The 19,253-nt window shown below is 44.5% G+C and overlaps 1 protein-coding gene across 1 annotated transcript in view; it reads right to left on the bottom strand.

The window, feature by feature from the left end:
* DCPS (decapping enzyme, scavenger) overlaps positions 1 to 19,253 on the bottom strand; it is a 63,584-nt gene that overhangs the window by 44,010 nt on the left and 321 nt on the right. The window contains exon 2 of the mRNA XM_073321139.1: positions 11,683 to 11,851. Coding sequence (XP_073177240.1) covers positions 11,683 to 11,851 — 169 coding nt within the window. The remainder of the gene's footprint in view (positions 1 to 11,682; positions 11,852 to 19,253) is intronic.

Here is a 19,253-nt window from a genome sequence, read left to right as displayed (position 1 = left end):
GCAAAATAGGGAAAACAAGTCAGGAGTTCCTGGTAAAAACAAAAATGGCCTTCCTTGTCCATCAAAGAAGAAAGGTCACTCCAGTCTCTATTAATACTGGTGAAACAAAGGCAAGAGTAGAGGACAGGACACAGTCGCTTAAATACTATGTCGTCGGGTACTGTTATAAGAATCAAGAGAGATTGATAGGAAGGATGATCATCTTTGGGGCATAGACCATCTTTTTGTTCTGTGTCCGTATAGTGCGTAGGCCCATGACTCGGGCAGCTAGGTGCTACCCTAATACAAACAACAACAATAATCCTGACTCAAGTACAAGCAGACCTCTTCCTTCTAGTTTGGAAAATGAAGCCCTCTACGTTGTTTCCTTCTCTACTCCAAGTCGAGCGCTTTTGCCCCCTTTGTTCTACTATGCAATCTGGCCATTGCTGGGGTGAGAGCCTTCTTCTCTGCAGCCCCTATTGTCAGGAACAGCCTTCCCATATCTCTCCTCCTCAGTTCTCCACCTCACTTCCAATCTCATTTTGAAATATGTATATATTAATACATGCATGTTTACCCTTGTTCAGACCACGTAGTTTCTTCCCCCACATTTCCCCCATGAATATTTTGGGGCACAGTTTGCACGAGAAGTGCTATACAAAGTTAAGCTGTATTGCATTGCTGACTGGACCCCTGAAGGGGCTGGGTTTAAATGTGGTCAGGACACCACCTGCTGATGGAACGAGAGATGTTTGGTGTAGTCAAAACAGACAAATGATAAATAATGACAAGAATGGAAAACCAAAGACTTCGGGCCTGGAGAGAAGGACAATAAGCTACATACAACATCCCTCACCTGCCTTCCTCATCTTTCCTCCACTTCAGTTCATACTAGTCACTTTCTTCACTGCCTACTCTCACACTGAGCTTCCATCCATCCCTGACTTACCAGAACTGGCTCAGATACACATCCCAGAGCAGTAGAACCCCTGTCTTCTTCTGTTAAAGGGACAGGTCATTTCTCTAACTTCTTCTGGCATCTGGCTTCTAATGGCCACAAACAATGAATTAGATATTGGGTAAGTGATGTAGCCACTCTATTATGGCAGCATCATCCAAGACATCAAGCATATCTACCCACCATCACAATGATTAAAAGTCCATAACCAGATGGCATGTTGTTATTCTTAAGCTACATAGGGCTGAAGCCCCAGTAGTAAAGATATAAGTTAAACCACCGTGACCACAACAAATCCTGTTGTAATGAAGAAGGATCTTTCAGTTCATATGGCTGTTCTGAAGGACATATGAGAGCTGATCCAGAGAGACTAGGAGATACAGATCTGAGTTGTCTGCCAAGAAATGCATCATCAATCCAAAATAAAGTTCTGCACCACCTGTTGAACTGTTCCTTAGAAAGGCTGCGTCTGATGTGCCATCTGACAGGCTCAACAATTTCAGAGAAGAGGCATCTTGACTTAGCTGATGTTTTAGGTGTGGCTTCGAGATGTAGTTGTGAAATAAGCTGTCTTGATGGCTGACCGTGCACAATAATGTGCCCCAGAGCCCTGTTTTTCTGCCTAATCACCGAAGGAGCAATGCCAACAAAGACCAGAGGGTTAGAAACTCGAGTTCTCCGGGTCGCACCAGCGATGAGACAAATGGTAGGGTTGATTGCTGAGCCTACCTTGCCAGGACGACAATCGGAGCCCCATGCTGCCACGCAATATTCAGCAGATGCAACAATTAGGGCATTGGTAGATTTCCATAAGGTTGCAGCGCTAATACAGCGAGATTGGTCAGAAAACCTGCAGAGGAGCACAACTCTTGGCTGCGTTTTACCACGCGTCTCCTTGATGTGTTGTCAAAAGCACAGAGAGTGGTCAAGCTTTATCCGCAAATAAGTAGGATACAGTTCAAAAATGATCAGCTGGTTGTTCAGAAGGACCTGCAGCTGCCAATGAGATTCAAGTGGTGAGATGGAAACAAAATGGCACCATCTTTAGTACATTTAATTTAAGTCACCACTTCGAAAAGTACTTGGCCAAGGTGTCAAGATCAGATGAAAGGCAGGACTCCAGCTCCTCAAAGCTCCTTCTGGCTACTTCCAGGCAGATGTCATCAGCATACACGAATTGAGTTGCCAAGATGGGCAGCAGATCAGCTGCATGTATATTAAAGAGCCCCAGAGCAGTGCAGATCCTTGGGAAAGTCCATTGTTCATATGACATGGTCGATTCGAACCATCTCCACACTTGATGGTCACTATTCTGTTAGAAATCATCTGCATAATAAACGCAACAAATTCCTTATCTGGGACAATGCAGTATAATTTTAAGACTAGTCCATGGTGCTGAACTGTGCTGATCTTCTGTCCTGCATCCTCAATAAAAGATGTCGGTCTAATCACTTGATCCTCAGCACTACGACTTGGTCAGAATCCTGCCTGGTAATAAGGTAACTGTGGGTTGATTAAAGGCAACAGTCATTTAAATAAAAGCTTCTGAACAGCATATACAGAAAGCTTCAGTTTCCTGTGTTGTCAAGCGACACCTACCTAGCTATAAGAAAAGGAGGACCTGTGGCACCTTAGAGACTAACAAATTTATCTGAGCATAAGCTTTCGTGAGCTACAGCTCACTTCATCGGATGCTTGCAGTCTGAATGCATCCGATGAAGTGAGCTGTAGCTCACAAAAGCTCATGCTCAAATAAATTGGTTAGTCTCTAAGGTGCCACAAGTCCTCCTTTTCTTTTTGTGAATACAGACTAACACGGCTGCTACTCTGATACCTAGCTATGTTATGTGCCCCTCAGCTACGGCCAAGGACCTGGGGCTTAACACTAGCCATTTCCATGGCACTTATCATCATAGTATCCAAGCTTTGCACATTTTAATTGATTAAGCCTGACACAACTCCTCTGAGATAGGGAAGAGTAATTATCCCCATTTTACAGATAGGAAACGGAGGCACAGAGAGGGAAAGTCATTCACTTAAGGTAACCCAGGTCTGACCACATATACGCGGCAATTTAATCAGAGTTCCAGGCCTCCCTAAGTATATTAACAAGCTTTAATTAAAATACTTTCTTTTATTTATTGTAAACCTGCTGCCTATTAAGTTCATTTGGTGACCCTTAGTTCTTGTCTTATGAGGAGTAGTAAAGAACACTTCCTTATCACTTTCTCTACACCAGTCATGATTTTATAGACCTCAATCATATCTCCCCTTAGCCATTTCTTTTCCAAGCTGAAAAGTCCCAGTCTTATTAATCTCTCCTCATGCAGAAGCCGTTCCATATCCCTAATCATTTTTGTTGCCCTTTTCTGAACCTTTACGAATTCCAATATATCTTTTTTGAGATGGGGTGACCACATCTGCACACATTATTCAAGATGTGGGCATGCCATGGATTTATATAGAGGCAACATGATATTTTCTGTCCTATTTTCTATCCCCTTCTTAATTATTCCCAGCATTCTGTTCACTTTTTTGACTGCCGCTGCACACTGAGTGGATGTTTTCAGAGAACTATCCACAATGACTCCAAGATCTCTTTCTTTCTTGAGTGGTAACAGCTAATTTAGACCCCATCATTTTATAGTTAGGATTATGTATAGTTAGGATTATGCTTTCCAATCTGCATTACTTTGCATTTATCAACATTAAATTTAATCTGCCATTTTGTTGCCCAGTCACCCAGTTTTGAGAGATCCTTTTGAGGCTCTTCGCAGTATGCCTGGGTCTTAACTATCTTTAGTCATTTTGTATCATCTGCAAATTTTGCCACCTCACTGTTTATCCCTTTTTCCAGATCATTTATGAATATGTTGAATAGGACTGAACCCAGAACAGACCCCCAGGGAACACCACTATTTACCTCTCTCCATTCAGATAACTGACCATTTATACCTACCCTTTGTTTCCTATCGTTTAACCAGTTACCAATCCATGAGAGCACCTTCCCTCTTACCCATGGCAGCTTACTTTGCATAAGAGCCTTTGGTGAGGGATCTTGTCAAAGGTCAATTACAGATTAAATCAGAACCTGCCATGGTCTTCAACCCTCGCAGAGCACTAAGTGAAAAGAACATGTCCTGCAAAAATAAAGGTGTTCTGTTCCATCTAAAGTCACCTAATTGAAAAAGGAAACATACTGATTCTTCTGCTATGCGTTTACCCCTTATGTAATTGATTTAACAGTAGGCTCCTGCATTAACAGTTTGTAATCGCTAATTCCTCTGTCGAAAAGGTTTGCAGGAAGTGACTTTCCCTTAACTTCAAGGGGTGAAGTCCCCACTCTGTGTGTGACATTCCCACAAACTAGGGGCCTAGATGCTATAATGGGCCCTGTGATATCCCTCAGATGGGCAGAGATTGGAAAAAGCTATGCTTGAACCACAGATACTGAATTATTTTAAAGATCCCTGTTTGCAACAGGTTAACACAATTTCATAACTTGGTTAAAATGCTGTTTAGCCCCCATCTACGCAGGCAAGAGAAAACTGAATTATAACCTGGCAAGGAACAAAGCCTCAAGTTCTCCTTGGTTTGTGTTTCCCCTACCTCAGGCCTATTTATCTCAATTTCTCCTGCTGACTCCCATCTTGATCTTGTGAACCTGCTCAAGATGCCAATTGCTTGTTTGAAATTTTTCAAAACAATGCACTCTTCTGCAAGACTTAGGAACCTCTCAGATCCAAGTGGGACTTAGCCTGTTATCGCTAGTGACAGGCATTCTGTAAAAGCAGAGAGACAGAATCTCTGAACTGGGTCAGCTAAAGTGATCGGTCTACAAATGAAGCTACCAAGACCATACAGTAATTTGCTAGTCACCAAGAAGGACCACCCACACTGCCAGCACCAACTGTGCAGCAGAGAAAGTAGAATCAAGTGATGAGACTCCACTGATTTCTGAAGCCTGGAGCAGCACGTAACAAATCTGGGAAGGCAAAGAGAAAACTGCAGAGCCTAGTCAAGGAGAAGTCTATGTTGCAGTTTCCGAAGCTCTTCAGAGAGCAAGGCAGATGATACATCAAGGGCCTCATTTCCTTATAGGTAGAATTTCCTTTAAAAAAAATGATCATTTTTACTCTGTGAAAGTGGGACATAAACTGCCAAAAAGGGCTGGAGGGTTGGAAGATTTCTCCTTGCCGAGTTCATTACTTACCCTACTTATAATTTCCTCTGTGAAAATTTAATTAGATGCCGGAGTAGAAAGCTGATGAGATTTAAAGTCCCATAAGTCATCTATATTCTAGTAAAGAGAGGCTTACCCGACTCTAAACCTTCACATAGCCACTGTACAGTGACAGCTTCTGATCCGAATGGCGAGGACTGTTGCTGACAAATAGCAGGGAATTAGTACCTCGACTGATCTTGCTGATCACATCCTGGCAGTGCAATAGGCAGCTGTTTGGGTCCCTACTGGGTCTCATACTACACTCCTGTTGCCTGTGCATCCCCCCACTCCCTCCCCTTCCCCCCCACCCCCCCCGGTTTCCATTAACCCTCCTACTGATGCCCTATAAAATCAGGACACCTTGTCGCCCTAGTCTTCAGAGGTGTGACCTCTTCACTTTCCAGGGAGAGGTGGAGCTACAGAGAGGACCATGGGAGATAATGCAAGACTCAAAAGTCGTCACTCGGCAGGTGTGAGATAATATGCACCTGGACAAACCTCTATGTTCCAGTTGTCACGCCGACCATTCTTTAAGCCACAGCTAATGCAAGTCCCTGTTAAAATCTTTTGACATAATCAGTCCTAGCCCCACATTCTCAGCGGGGCCCATTTTTACACTACTTACACCTTGTAGTCTACAAACCACACTAAGCCAAGTTCTTTTCACTCTCCTTCATTGGGTAAAGCAAACTGGAGGCCTGTATACACAGGTGTGTGAGAGATGCAAATACAGAAGAGAAAACCAAACAAGCCCCTTCAGGAACAGAAAAAGGCATTTGATGCTTTAACAACACAAAGTGCTTCTGTAGCACCTTCCATATGAGGATCTCAAAGCAGTTTATACACAGTTCATAGGCACTCCCAATGCTCCTGAGAGGTAAGTTACTATTCCCACTTTGCAGATGAAGAAGTGAGGAAGAGGGAGGTGCCATGACTTGCACAGCAAGTGCATGGCAGAGCTGGGAACAGAACCCAGGTCTCTTCCAAATCCCTGTGCAATTTCTCCATCCTCACTTCACTTGCTTCTGGCCTATCTTCCTAGGAGAAAAATTCATGCTCACTTCAGGTATATCAAGGAAGTGGAAAAAAAACAACAAAAAAACACAACACTTTGCTAGCCATTCAGGATAGGCAGCAAATGCCAGTGCAACCTTGTGGATTAACCCAGGCTTAACTGGAGGAAGCTGGGAGGTTATTCTCTTTCATAAGGGAAGCTAAGAGCATAACCGCTCGCTCTACATTACAAGTTTGGTTCAGCAACAGCAAGATGCTATCCGTGAGGTGTGACACAGGCAATAGTGTATAACAAAACTACAACACATGGAAATAGAATAAAAACCTATGTAAAAATTTAACTAGCACTTTTTGGTCCTCTGATGATTTAGTTATGGATGCCAGTTTATGTATTGTAAAGGCAGGAGACAACCCTATAAAGGAAAGTTTACTAGAGTAATAAAGTGAGTGTTTCAGACACACCTTTGAGGAAGGCTGGCCAAGACATGGTAGGGTGCAAGGGGAAAATGATCCTTCAACTTGCGACACTTAAATGCTGCCAAAGAGGTAGGATGTTTGAAGTGTAAAACAGATACTGAGCCCGCAGGTTTCAGCAGCATCACTCCTTCACCCCGCTGGCTCATCACTTTTCAGACATTACAGAGACAAACAGTATGATCCAACAATTAAAATCAATGGGGAGATTCATCAACTTCAAAGGGAGTTAAATCAGGCCCAAAAGCCAGACTTAAGTGCAGCTCAAGGGATCGGTAATTTTCTATAAAGCTTTTAGTGGTCCCAGGCCTGATTATCCAGGAAGCCCATCTTTCCCTTTATACCCTACTGTGGCATTTAAGACAGTCTGGAGGGTTTCTAGGCTAAGAGTCTCCGGGGGCAGGCAGCCTTAGGTCTCTCTCAGCATTGCCTTTGGAACTCTTTCACTCTTGATAATTCATAGCCTGAGTCTAGTGGCCTTCAGGTAAGGATGCAGTCATTTGGCTTTGCTTTGGTTTAATTTTTCTCCACTTTGCCATTTGATGTCATTAATGTATTTTAATGCTGTAAATGTGCTCTTACCTTCTATGGCCACAGGTGCTCTACTGGACATTAAATACAGGCCCCAAATGGCCATAGCATGTAGTTTTGATAGAGGAGCAAACTCTTCCCGAGGCACTGATAAGCACGTTTTCTTTTCCAAGGTCTTATCAGCACGCTAGAGCAACCTGGCCTGGGAGAGGTTAAACCAAATGGCCAAGTTTCCTTCTGTCTCACGTGTGCATGCTGTTATTCCACTTACTGCTGTAAATTATTCACATCAGAAAAAGGCATTTCAGGAAACTGTCCGCATCATTTCAAGCTTCAAAATATCAGTTTATCATTTATATATATGGCACCGTTCACCCCAAAGCCCTTCACCAATAGGAATCATTTTACAGTGTAATCAGAGAAACGCAGCCACTTCTGGGGTAAAACATGGCAGCTGTTACAAAGCATACTACAGCTCTACATAATTTAGGACAGGACATGAAGAAGCCCATTGCCAGGGGAATGGTCAGGGGAAATTCAGAGAGGCAGAACGGAATTATCTGGGTTGGGAATCTAGTCAGGACACTGCAACAAAAAGGGCCTTTTATGGGATCTTTAGTAGCCAGAAATCAGCAGGGTTGGGGTTTTACGTTGCAGCTGAAGGATGACGCCACTGGTACCACAAGGCCCCTAATCATGTGGGGCATTTGTTTTTTATGATTCAGAGGGAAGAACACCTATTACTGAAAAAAGAAAAGGAGGACTAGTGGCACCTTAGAGACTAACCAATTTATTTGAGCATGAGCTTTCGTGAGCTACAGCGCTACTCTGAAACCTATTACTGAGTCACCCACACTGCTTCCTGCAGTGCCTAGGGGATCTCTCACACAAGTGTTTCCATTTTACTTTTTATAGCGTCAAAGCACTTTACAAACTTGAACTACTTTCCCTCTGCCCTCCCCTTGTGCTTTTACTGACCCTTCCATCCAAGGTCCTCAGATGGGTTACATACACAAACTGAAAAGGAGGACTAGTGGCACCTTAGAGACTAACCCATTTATTTGAGCATAAGCTTTCGTGAGCTACAGCTCACTTATGCTCAAATAAATGGGTTAGTCTCTAAGGTGCCACTAGTCCTCCTTTTCTTTTTGCGAATACAGACTAACACGGCTGCTACTCTGAAACCAGACACAAACTATTCCTCACAACATGACCATAGGAAGGTATTATCCCCATTTTACAGATGGGTAGACTGAGGTAGGACAGCAAAGTGAGTTGCCTATAGCTACAGAGGAGACAGTGGCAGAGCAAAGATTACAACTCAGGAGTTCATGGCATCAAAACTCCACAGCCCAAGGCAAATTGTCAACTGTTCACATGCTAGGCCTCAGCCCGGTGCCGCACCTGAGCTACTGCAGGTGTTGGTACGGCTGGAATACCTGGCATTTTAGAAGGCTCGATCCGTTGTGACCGAGACATGGCTTCCTTGCACCAGTGGAGCTCGCTCCCTGCAATGGTCCCTCCAAAGCTGGAATCCGGTGCTGTTCAGGTGCTGATGCAAGGCTGCTCTTTTTCACAGGCCTCTATTTTATTTTCAGGGATGGGCCGTCACCGAGATTGGACACCCAAGCATGCGAGGGGCAAGAATTTTATTAATATGTCTGAGGGTTAACTAGAGCCATTTGAGGTTGGGGTTTCCCCCCCCCCCAATATATTCTTAGACCACTAAATACAAGATCCTGGGCCTGATATAAATCTAGAAGAATAATACTGCTGCCATCAGACCGATGATAAAGTTATATGCTGCTGTAGCAAGATGGCAAAAGAGAAATCAAATACCGGTGCCTAAGGTTTCTCATTACTCAGTACTATTACTATGGAGAGAGATTCTGGGATTCTAATGCAACGATGCCACCTTGTGGAAATCACTGCATCTCACCACCCACTGAAACAGACAACTGGTAACACCCATTGTTTCATGTTCTCTGTGTATATAAAATCTCCCCACTGTATTTTCCACTGCATGCATCCGATGAAGTGAGCTGTAGCTCACGAAAGCTTATGCTTTAATAAATTGGTTAGTCTCTAAGGTGCCACAAGTCCTCCTTTTCTTTTTGAAGACAACTCAGAAGCACTGCCAAACAATACCGAGCTACAAAGCAAGATTCCTTTGAATTACTGAATGGTAACCATGCAAAGGATCTGATACAGACAGCAGTCTCTGTAATGCTCTCTATATTTTGGACAACAGGAACAATCACCTTAACATACTTTCTTGCAATGAACTAAGGCATTTTCCTACTATTAGGATATGACATCATGGTAAGGTAAAAGTTTCCTATTTATAGCCACCTGCTGTATGGTACAAGTTTTACACAGCTAATGAATTGAAATTGGATAGCATGTTTAAGCCTAGTCAGTGCAAGAGAAAGAATCTGTGATTCTAAAATCAGTGTTTTTGAGACCAGATCAGAGATGTTTCTCCCAAGCCTGGTGCCAAACACCCTTTGGAAAAAAGCCTTCCCACGGTAACAAAGGAGAGAGAACAAGAGGGGAGGCAGGAGGAAACTCCAGCTCCAAGCCACTGAACCTGGGCACGACGATGAGCTGGGTTCCCTATAAACAAGCTCAATGCAAATCTCACTTCTGAACTGATGTCTAGATACTACATTGAAAGGGGCATTTGAAACACCAAAAATAGAAAGATTGGTGATTTACTGATTAGGCTAGTACAAATTCCTCCACAAATCCCTTATTGCACTAAACTGTCCTCCATCCCTAGGAAAAACAGAGGCTTCACAGCCATTGGGAGATGGTGAGATTCCTCACCTAGTACATTTGACTATTAACTAGTTATGCACGAAAGAGTGTATTCACTACAAAGCAGACAAAAAGGGAGATAAACCCAGGTGCCCGTGTGCACCAGACATTTAAGGTCACACGCATGTATAGTCCCACTGCTGGCATGTTACTTGCCTGTCCTACAAGAAAACGTTAAGCCCAACAAAAAGAAACTGAGACGTTGTCTGAGAATGAGAGGAGGCTGTCATAGGAAAGGTTAACAACTCCACAAAGGTTACTGGTGACATCCTAATGCAGGACAAGGAACCCATGAGTGTGTACAAGTGAAAGAGAGAATGTGGGAATGGATAAGCATAGATGTTCTTTTGTTTGAGCCATCTCTTCCTCTCTTTTCCATCCCCTCCAGGTTTGCTGCTGTCTCTTAAATTGTGGTGGGGATTCGACTGTATCAAAAGAACCAGCATAAAGGTTATTTTCTGGGTACGGATGCAAGGAATTCCCAAATGTAGTAACAGCCTGCATTATGTAGTCTCCCATCAATGGCCTTATCTTCAGAGATGGGTACGTATCATTAGCCCCATTTACAGATAAGGAAATTGAGACACAGGAAGTAAAGTAACTCATGCAAGGTCACAGAGTGAAAGAGTGATCAGTAGAACTCAGGTTTCCTGACTCCAAGTCCCCTGCTCTAACTATTAGAGTTTGTCGCCCCATAGATCTCGAGGTAATAAATGAGAATAATTCGGTGTGGAGGTTAACGGCGCCCTAGTGAACTACAAAGAACAAGCACTCTTCTGTTTCCCCCCTTTACATACCTAGCACTTTGATGAGGATTTTCATACTTCGATCTCAGAGCATTTAATAAGAGTGGGAGAGCATCACTATCCCCATTTTCCAAGGAGATGGCACTATTTTGCCAAGGAGTCACACAGAGGATGTTGGCCTCCTTCATGGAAGTTACAGTGCTTCTGCAGGATTCATGCCCCTTGGCTCAGCTACATAGGTCCCATTTACAGGACTGTTTGGTTTTATGCAGCACCTTTCACACTCACCACATCCTAATAGGCCTTCCGAAGAGAGGCAAGTCATCCTACTAGGGAAGCATGTGTATCTGACTGCACACACAGCAGCTGTTTGCCCCCGACAGTAGCTCAAATGCCATTCTGGAGAGGAGGAGCATGTTGGGGACAGGAGCATGTTGACTGGGATTATCCCTTGTTTTCGTTGGTGAATGTGCAATGATATTTAACCTTTCCCCAGTGCAACCAGAAGGAATCGATAAGCAGAAGGATGGCATCTGCAACGTTGCAGGATCCCCCATATTCCCAGCATTGTGAGACTCGCATCCATACCCATAAAATAACCTTTATGCTGGTTCTTTTGATACAGTTGAATCCCGACCACAATTTAACAGACAGCATCAAACCTGGAGGGGATGGGAAAGAGGGAGTGATGGCACATTCAGAATCAGAGCTCCATCAGCTAAGACACATGGTTAACTACAGGGTGAGCTATCCTAGCACTCTGGTTCTCTTCCCCTCACCACAACAGAGCAGTAACACTGGACCCACCCTCCTCCCAAAACACACAAATATATTGACTAAAACATGGGAAGCCCCCACTGCACCCTAAGCACCAATGGTTCTTTAGGTTATTAGCAGGTGTCGGAGAGTCTCGACACATTTTGTCTGCTTACCACTCAGCTGCGGAGGTGGGTACAGGTGGTAGGTGCTGTAGATATCGTTGGACATCTGGAGCTTCAACTTCGTGTGCTTCTTCAGCAGATCGGAGATGCTTTCCTCCTGGAAGGGAGTCTTCTCCAGGATCACTACAGCATCCTTTGCATCGCCAGAGGCTCCACTCACCTAGAGTTAGAGATCAAGATCAGCCTGCATACGCCAAACTTATTCTAGCTCAGCACTTATATACCCCTCCTTCCCATCACTGCAGTAGCCACACAGCTTCCTAGCATTAGCCGTTTCCCATCAGTGGGATGGAGAGCTCACTTGCTAACAGCCAGCAGCATACTTGCCTCTGGCCACTTTATCTACAACCATGCAGGTTCTGTTCTTCACTCTGAAGAGGATGTGAGGGCTATGTAAGGGAGAGAAGAAGACTGGCAATACCCTGTAATATACTGATTGAACTTTATTGGATTAAGTTAAACCTTACTGATTTAAAGTTAATAACTTTGGGGTACATTGTATTGGAAATGCAAATGTTTATGTACTAGTGAAAGATTTTATGGAACTTCTTTACAGCAAGATAATATTAATGCAATCTCTGAAAGGCACAGGGAAGTTCAAAGATCGTTTTGGTACTATATATGTGATGTGGATTTCCTTAGGAAATGCCATGAGGTGAGGGGAATGTAAAGTCTCTCTCCCAAGCCAACCTTTTGAAGATACGCCCTGGGGAGAGGACCCTTCCTATACTAACTACCTGCTTCTGGAAATTCCAGGTCAAAGACCCCTGATCTGTACAAAAGGGTGGACTGAACTTGTCACGGGTGTGCTGAAGCTGTGAGATGAACTGTAACCCCAAGGACTCACCTAGGGTGGAGGGTAGAGAGGAGGACTTATCCCACCATAACCCAAGTGAGAGTTGGGATGAGCTGAGGGAAGCTTATTAGCACGTGTGTAGGTTCTTTATTCTTCTAACTGTTTTCTCCAACGCTTTTTACCTTAAGAATAGAGTAGGGCTGCTTAGAAAACTCTGTGTGGTGACCTGTAACTGTAGCAATCACTTTGTTATCGGTCTCTGAAGAGAAAGCAAGCAGGTGTCCTTGGGCAGCCTGCCTCTGCTGTGCATAACACAGAGAAGGCCAGGAAGTGTGCCGCATGGGAACACCCCGGTCTGAAGGGAGAGGACATGGGTCTCCACCCAAGACGGGCAACAGCTGGAAGCCCTAGAGAGGGTGCCATGGCTGGACCACTGAGAAGAAGTGCAGGTGCAGTCGCCCTGAACTGTGACAAAGTCAACAGACGCATCAGCAGCTAACACACAAAACGGACGCAGAAATACTTCCCTACTGAGTGCTCCAGGGAGCAGGCGTTTTTCAAAGAGTGTTTGCCCTGGGCAACTGAGGGAATAAGGCCATCCAGCTTCCCTTTAAGTCTTCCGTTTGTTATGTGAATTTGGAGCTGAGTAAGGAAGTTCTGACCCAGGTGGTACGGCTCTCAGAGCCTGTTAGCAAATGTCGAAACCCCACAGAGAGATGCTGACTGTTTTCTACTGACTCGTGATATCACTGATTCCATTCCATATTCCAAGGAGGTGGAATTGGGCTACTGGGTAGAAAGACACAGGGTCTGGGACAGAGAGCCCTTTGAAGAAACAGCCAGACCAGAGATGGGGAAAGGTCTGGGGTGAATCTTGTGTAGCATTATCAGTTACTTTGTTAATAAGGCCACATCCCAGGAAGGTGGTGAGTTTGACCTTATAGACTTTGTCTGGAGCAGAGTGGGAATGCCACCTGCTTTATGTACCATTTCAGCAATCATGGGTTCCCCAGAAAACTCAGGCCTTTACCACAACCCATCCAAGAATTTGAGATGGGTGTGAGCTGTATAGTTCACGTGATGGGATGCGATGGTTAGACCCAGCTCTTGCCACACTTCTGCTTCGTTCCAGGTTATGCAGTAATTAGGTATAGGCCCAAATTCCTGTATCATCCATATGAGAGACGGCACAGATGTATTCAGAGGTGATGTATCAGGTAAGGTAAGTTGCAGAACAGCAAGCAAGTCTAAGCAGGGGTAAATTATACGCCAAAGGACAAGAAGAGAGGGATGTAATAAAAAGAGCAAACCAATAGGAGGATGCAAGAAGCATTAAGCTAAAGTCCTTCACTTTCTCAGACTTCAGACACCTTAACTCACACCCTCAGTATGTAAATTATTCCAACTCACACACCCTTATACCCACTTACAATGTCTAATTTGACCCATGTACACCTACTGCCTGAATTTGGCCTACAGAACCTAATAAACTCTAGTCCCCTCTTCTAAAGGATTTATTCATCCAAGATTAACATGCTGCTTTGAAATTATGAGACACTTTGCAATTTCCTGACACTTCTTCATCTGCCTCAGTTCTCTCAAAGGTGGATTTACTGCAGACAATAGGGACTAACCCAATAGTATACCAAGCTTATATATGGAGTTGTGAGCTACAGTCAAACCTTTTCTGACTGCTGTATGGCTGTAAAAGTTGAATTAAAAGAGTACTTACAAATTTCCCATTTTATGGCCCCTGAGTGGCAAGTCCATCCGTCTTATTTACGGTGTTTGAGTTACCAGGTAGTTTGCAATTCAATTTCACTTTAAACATGAAAAACCAATCTTCAGGCCAAAAGCAATAGATATGCTAATAAGAAAAATAATCTAAGACTTTAGATAGGTTTCCGATGCTTTGTTACCGAGACCAATTGCAATCGCCCCACTCCAATATTTGCCTGCTTCACAGCTCAGTAAACCAGATCTGGACAGCACCAGACTTAAAAGCAATTGAGTCACTCTAACATGCTTGAACTTATCGTTAAAAGAAGTCTCTCAATGGAAAGATTTTAATAAGGCTAGCTTAATGGGGCTATTTTTAAAAAAAATATTCACCTCCCTCCCTCCAGTCAGTTTTGAAATCTGTCGCTAGTCAAAGGTAGAGACTATTCAGGGTGTTAAAAAGCTAAAGCTTGCTTGAAGGTTTGGGGCCAGGTCTTCCGGATTTTGCCAGATGGAATCTCAGGCATGTACATAGCTGGCTTTATACCACTGGGGGTATGTGGATCTGAACTATCAAGTCGCACATGACTTGCTTATATAGATCTGAGCAGCTTGGGGCTTTGCACTCCTCAGTCAAAGGTGTGAATCCAGCCTGGGTTGGAAGGGAAGGCTGTTTAGTGACAAAGCTGGGGGTCGGTTGTGTGGGGGGGAATCAACATCTAATAGGCAAATTCCACACCACAAAAGCCAACTGAACTGGGGTTGTGGGGTTCAGAGACTGGGGTTCAAATGGCGCATGAAGACTGAACTCCTCTTGTGCTCCCATGGGAGAGTCCCTTCAGGTAAGCGGGGAGACAAACTGGGTCAGATGGGACAGTAACTATGGAAGCTAACACTGTTCTTGCCTGTACTGAATATATTGTGTGGATGGACTTTACAGCTGTCAAACCAGCATCATTTACTAGTACTAAATTCACTTATCAATCCAGCATCGTTTACTACTACTGAATTCACTTAGGAAAGGAGAGACCTGAGGAACTAACCAAACACAACCCAAGCATCAGTCAATTTCCACTGACAAAAGTGAATGGAGGAGTGCGGACCTAACTGGGCGAGTAATGCTATAGATTTCAGGACTGGGGGGCACAATTAGGTTCAAGCAGAGACTTGCAAGTGTCAGGACGGTGGGAATTCCGGAGCAGAAGGACACAGAGGAAAGGAAGAGTTTCCCGCAGTGGTTCAGAGAGGGGCTGGGTAATTTGCGTCTCCCTTTCTATGTCCAACATTGCTTAGAGAGGATCATGTAACACTCCATAATAGCTAGGAAGTGGGCAACACCCAGCCACAAAGAGCACAATCCTGCTGACTGTCTGCTGAAGAAAACCATTTCACTTGGCTTGAAGCCATATTCTAGTAGGTTTCATCAGGCTTTTCAGGGTGTTATAAAGCTAAAGCTTGTTTGAAGATTTGGGGCCAGGTCTTCCAAATTTTGCCAGATCGAATCTTATAGCCACCTGGTAAGAGACAGACCTGTTGTATGTATTATTGTCATCCTTGGGTAAACTTCACAAAAGGCACCTAAATTACCTGTGAAAACGAGAGGTGGCTGCTTTTAAAAGCATTACCCCTTATTTACTTAGCACCTACCATCTAGTAAGTTACATAACTGTCATAGACACTGATTCTGGTATTACTCTCCATTCTTTTCTCACTGCTGTACTCAAGGATCTTTCTCTCTATTCTAGACATCTGTCAGCAGGTGGCCTTCCCCCACTGCTCCAAAACAAAATCCCTACATGCGGCATAGGTACAACACACACACATACAAGGATGGATTTATTAACAAACCTAACAACATAAAAACCTCAGCCTAAGGTTGCTTCCAGGCTTGGCTGTTCCCAAAGGTCCTTTAGAAAGTCTCATCCCTACATCCCACTGCCCAAAGGGCCTTTCCCACCTCCCTTAAATCCAGGGTGGAATTAACAAGCTACACCTGGCACGGGGAGTCAGCAGGAATCAATCAGCATTTCCTTGCAGGCTTCAAACACCTACTAAAAGGGTGGGTCAACAGAAGAGCTCTGCCACCCTGTTACAGCATCCTTGGCGTTTATTTAACACCCCCTGCCTTGAACATGCATAAGAGAAACTAGAACTGTTTCAGCTTCTTCTTGATCAATTCTGACTCTTTGCCTGTCTCTAATTTCACATTCAGAGCACTGTAGAGTTGCCCCATATTAACAATTTGTAAATAATAATAAAACTCCCTTTTGGGGGCAGTTTTCCTTACCCTGCACTTGTGTCAAAGACTAGGAGTTTTAAAGGGCTTTGGGGGAGAATTAAAGCAAGAATGAGAAGGATTGACATGACCTTCCTGCTGCCATAGCACGATCTCCTTTGAACCTAGCACAGTACAGCGGCAGGAAGGATAGCCTCAGAGGGCTCACAAATGGGAGATTGCTTTTTGGCTGGCACTTTTGAAAACTTGTTTTTCTTCAGGGTTCAGTTACCCTGTAAAGAAATTACAAAAGAGGCAGCCAAGGGACTGTGGTGGGGGATCTGTATTCTGCTCTTGTGTATTGTTCAGTATTGGAATTAGTTACGTTTGAGCCTGCTCATGCTGAAAATCATAAGCATCATCTTAGCAGAGCCTAGATTTCAGATAGACTTCACACAGAAACATTTACTATATGCAGAGAGCAGTGTGTGCGTACACAGTCATTTTACAAAATACTTAAACTCCAGACCAAAGACAATTCCCAAGGACAGCTGTAGGTCGAATAAGCAGTGATGTGAAGGGTGGTATCAATGGAAGAAAAGCATATCTAGCACCAACTTGACATCCAGTGGGTATGCAAACAAGTGTAGTGAAGGGATGAAAAGCAGTATGTCTAGCAGAAACAACACTAGAATGGAATAAGAAAAAGCAGCCCCTCTCTTACCCACTAACTGTCCCCCGGCACTCCTGGGGCTAGTTTCATTCCTAGCGGTAAGCAGGTGCACAACTCCATGTGACTTCCGCGGGAACTGCACCTGCCCACAGCAGGACTGAATTTGAATCAGTACAAGTACAATGGATTTCCACACCTAGAGCCCATATCTGACCTCTCATACCGGTACCAGACAGGAGTAACTCCACTGAGGACAATGGAGTCATAAAGATATAAAAGATATTCAAATTCTGCAGTGACCAGGCTTAAAAAAAAGTCAGTCTAACGCCCAATTCGTTTCCTCCATACTTCCCCCACCCTCCCAGTTTGACTGGACAAACAATGTGCTTCCTCCTATGATGATGTCTCTCTCAGTACCATGTGGTTTGAGGAAAGGTGGATGATCTAGTGGCTAGATCACAGGATTGGGAATCCAAACTCCTGGGCTGCATCCCCAGATCTTCTGCTTCCTTGCTATGTGACCATGGCCAAGTCACTTACCACCCCTGCACTACACTCTGACCATCTGGAAAATGAGCATACCTGCTTCCCCGAGGTGTTATAAAGTTCCTTAAAGCTTGCAAAACACTTTGTGATCCTTGGGTGAAATGGCCATTTATAATTATTACGGCTGAGGTAAGGAGTCCCCAGTCCGACTAACCCACTCACACAGCTAGTGAGAATGTTACAACCAGAATAATTGCCATTTCCTCTTTCTGCCCAAGTCAGTCCAAATTCTTTTCCAAGCTCAAAGCAGGCGCAAACAGCAGTAATAAATCTTTATGAGAGAACCAGGTTGGTGGATCTTGCTTTTGATCATGTGTGTTTCAAACAAGGAGCTGCTGAAATCATGAGATGATGCAGTCCTGTCCTCTCAGGCTTTGGAGGCGAATCAGCGCCCATGCTGACTATCTTGCTCATTAAAACAACAGAACCAGAGGTGCTTTCCTCATATGTTTGAAGCCCATGCCACTGATTTTGGATTTTAAAAAAGTTATTTGCTCCGTGCTTCTTACATTCCAGGGATTTACTGGGCATGACAGAAGGATTTGATTTACTTGGATAATTTTAATAATGGAAATTGGATTTAGATCTCCTTAAAAAAAAAAAAAGACACCCTCACCCAGAGCACAGAAGGAATGCAATTCCAGCACATCACTGCCAAGCAGAGAACTGAGAAGATGGCTGGAAAAAATATTAACAGGCATTGCAGGTATCAGCTACGGCAAATTGTAACCCAGTGAAAAATCGACAACATCATAACATAAAACTGCAAAAGACCCATTAGTTCATCCAGTCCCTCTGACCAGGGGACAAAGTTGCAAGATTGTACCTGCAAGATATTATTCTACAGCCTAGTTTTTAACAGCCTAGGACGAAAGGAGGGAGTCTACAAGAGCCGGAGGCTTGGGGCCCTTGGGGCATGGCAGGGTGAGCATTGGGGGGCCCTGCCCTGGGAGGTGTCCCTCCCTTGGACAGAGAGTAAAAAGGAGGAACAGGGACTTTACCAGGAAAGACTGTGGGGCAGAGCAACCACCCCATGGACATGGCCCCCCAACAACTGGCATCCTTGGGTCATAGAATCACAGAATATCAGGGTTGGAAGGGACCCCAGAAGGTCATCTAGTCCAACCCCCTGCTCGAAGCAGGACCCATCCCCAGTTAAATCATCCCAGCCAGGGCTTTGTCAAGCCTGACCTTAAAAACTTCTGAGGAAGGAGATTCTACCACCTCCCTAGGTAACGCGTTCCAGTGTTTCACCACCCTCCTAGTGAAAAAGTTTTTCCTAATATCCAATCTAAACCTCCCCCACTGCAACTTGAGACCATTACTCCTTGTCCTGTCCTCTGCTACCACTGAGAGCAGTCTAGAGCCATCCTCTTTGGAACCACCTCTCAGGCAGTCGAAAGCAGCTAGCAAATCAGAGCAATGCCTCCCCTTCACCACCCCACCCCCCGGGGTCAGAGCAATGGCACATTCCCCCCCCCCCCCCCGCGGGTCTGAGCGATGGCACCTTCCCCCCTTCACAAGCCCCCCCGCCAGGTCAGAGCGAGGGCACCTGCCCCGCCTTCACCAATCATCCCGCCGGGTGAGAGCACTACCGCCCCCTCCGTCACCAA

Source organism: Lepidochelys kempii, chromosome 22 (assembly GCF_965140265.1).
Source record: "Lepidochelys kempii isolate rLepKem1 chromosome 22, rLepKem1.hap2, whole genome shotgun sequence".
Classification (NCBI taxonomy): Eukaryota; Metazoa; Chordata; order Testudines; family Cheloniidae; genus Lepidochelys; species Lepidochelys kempii.
This window is presented reverse-complemented; position numbering and strand designations above follow the sequence as displayed.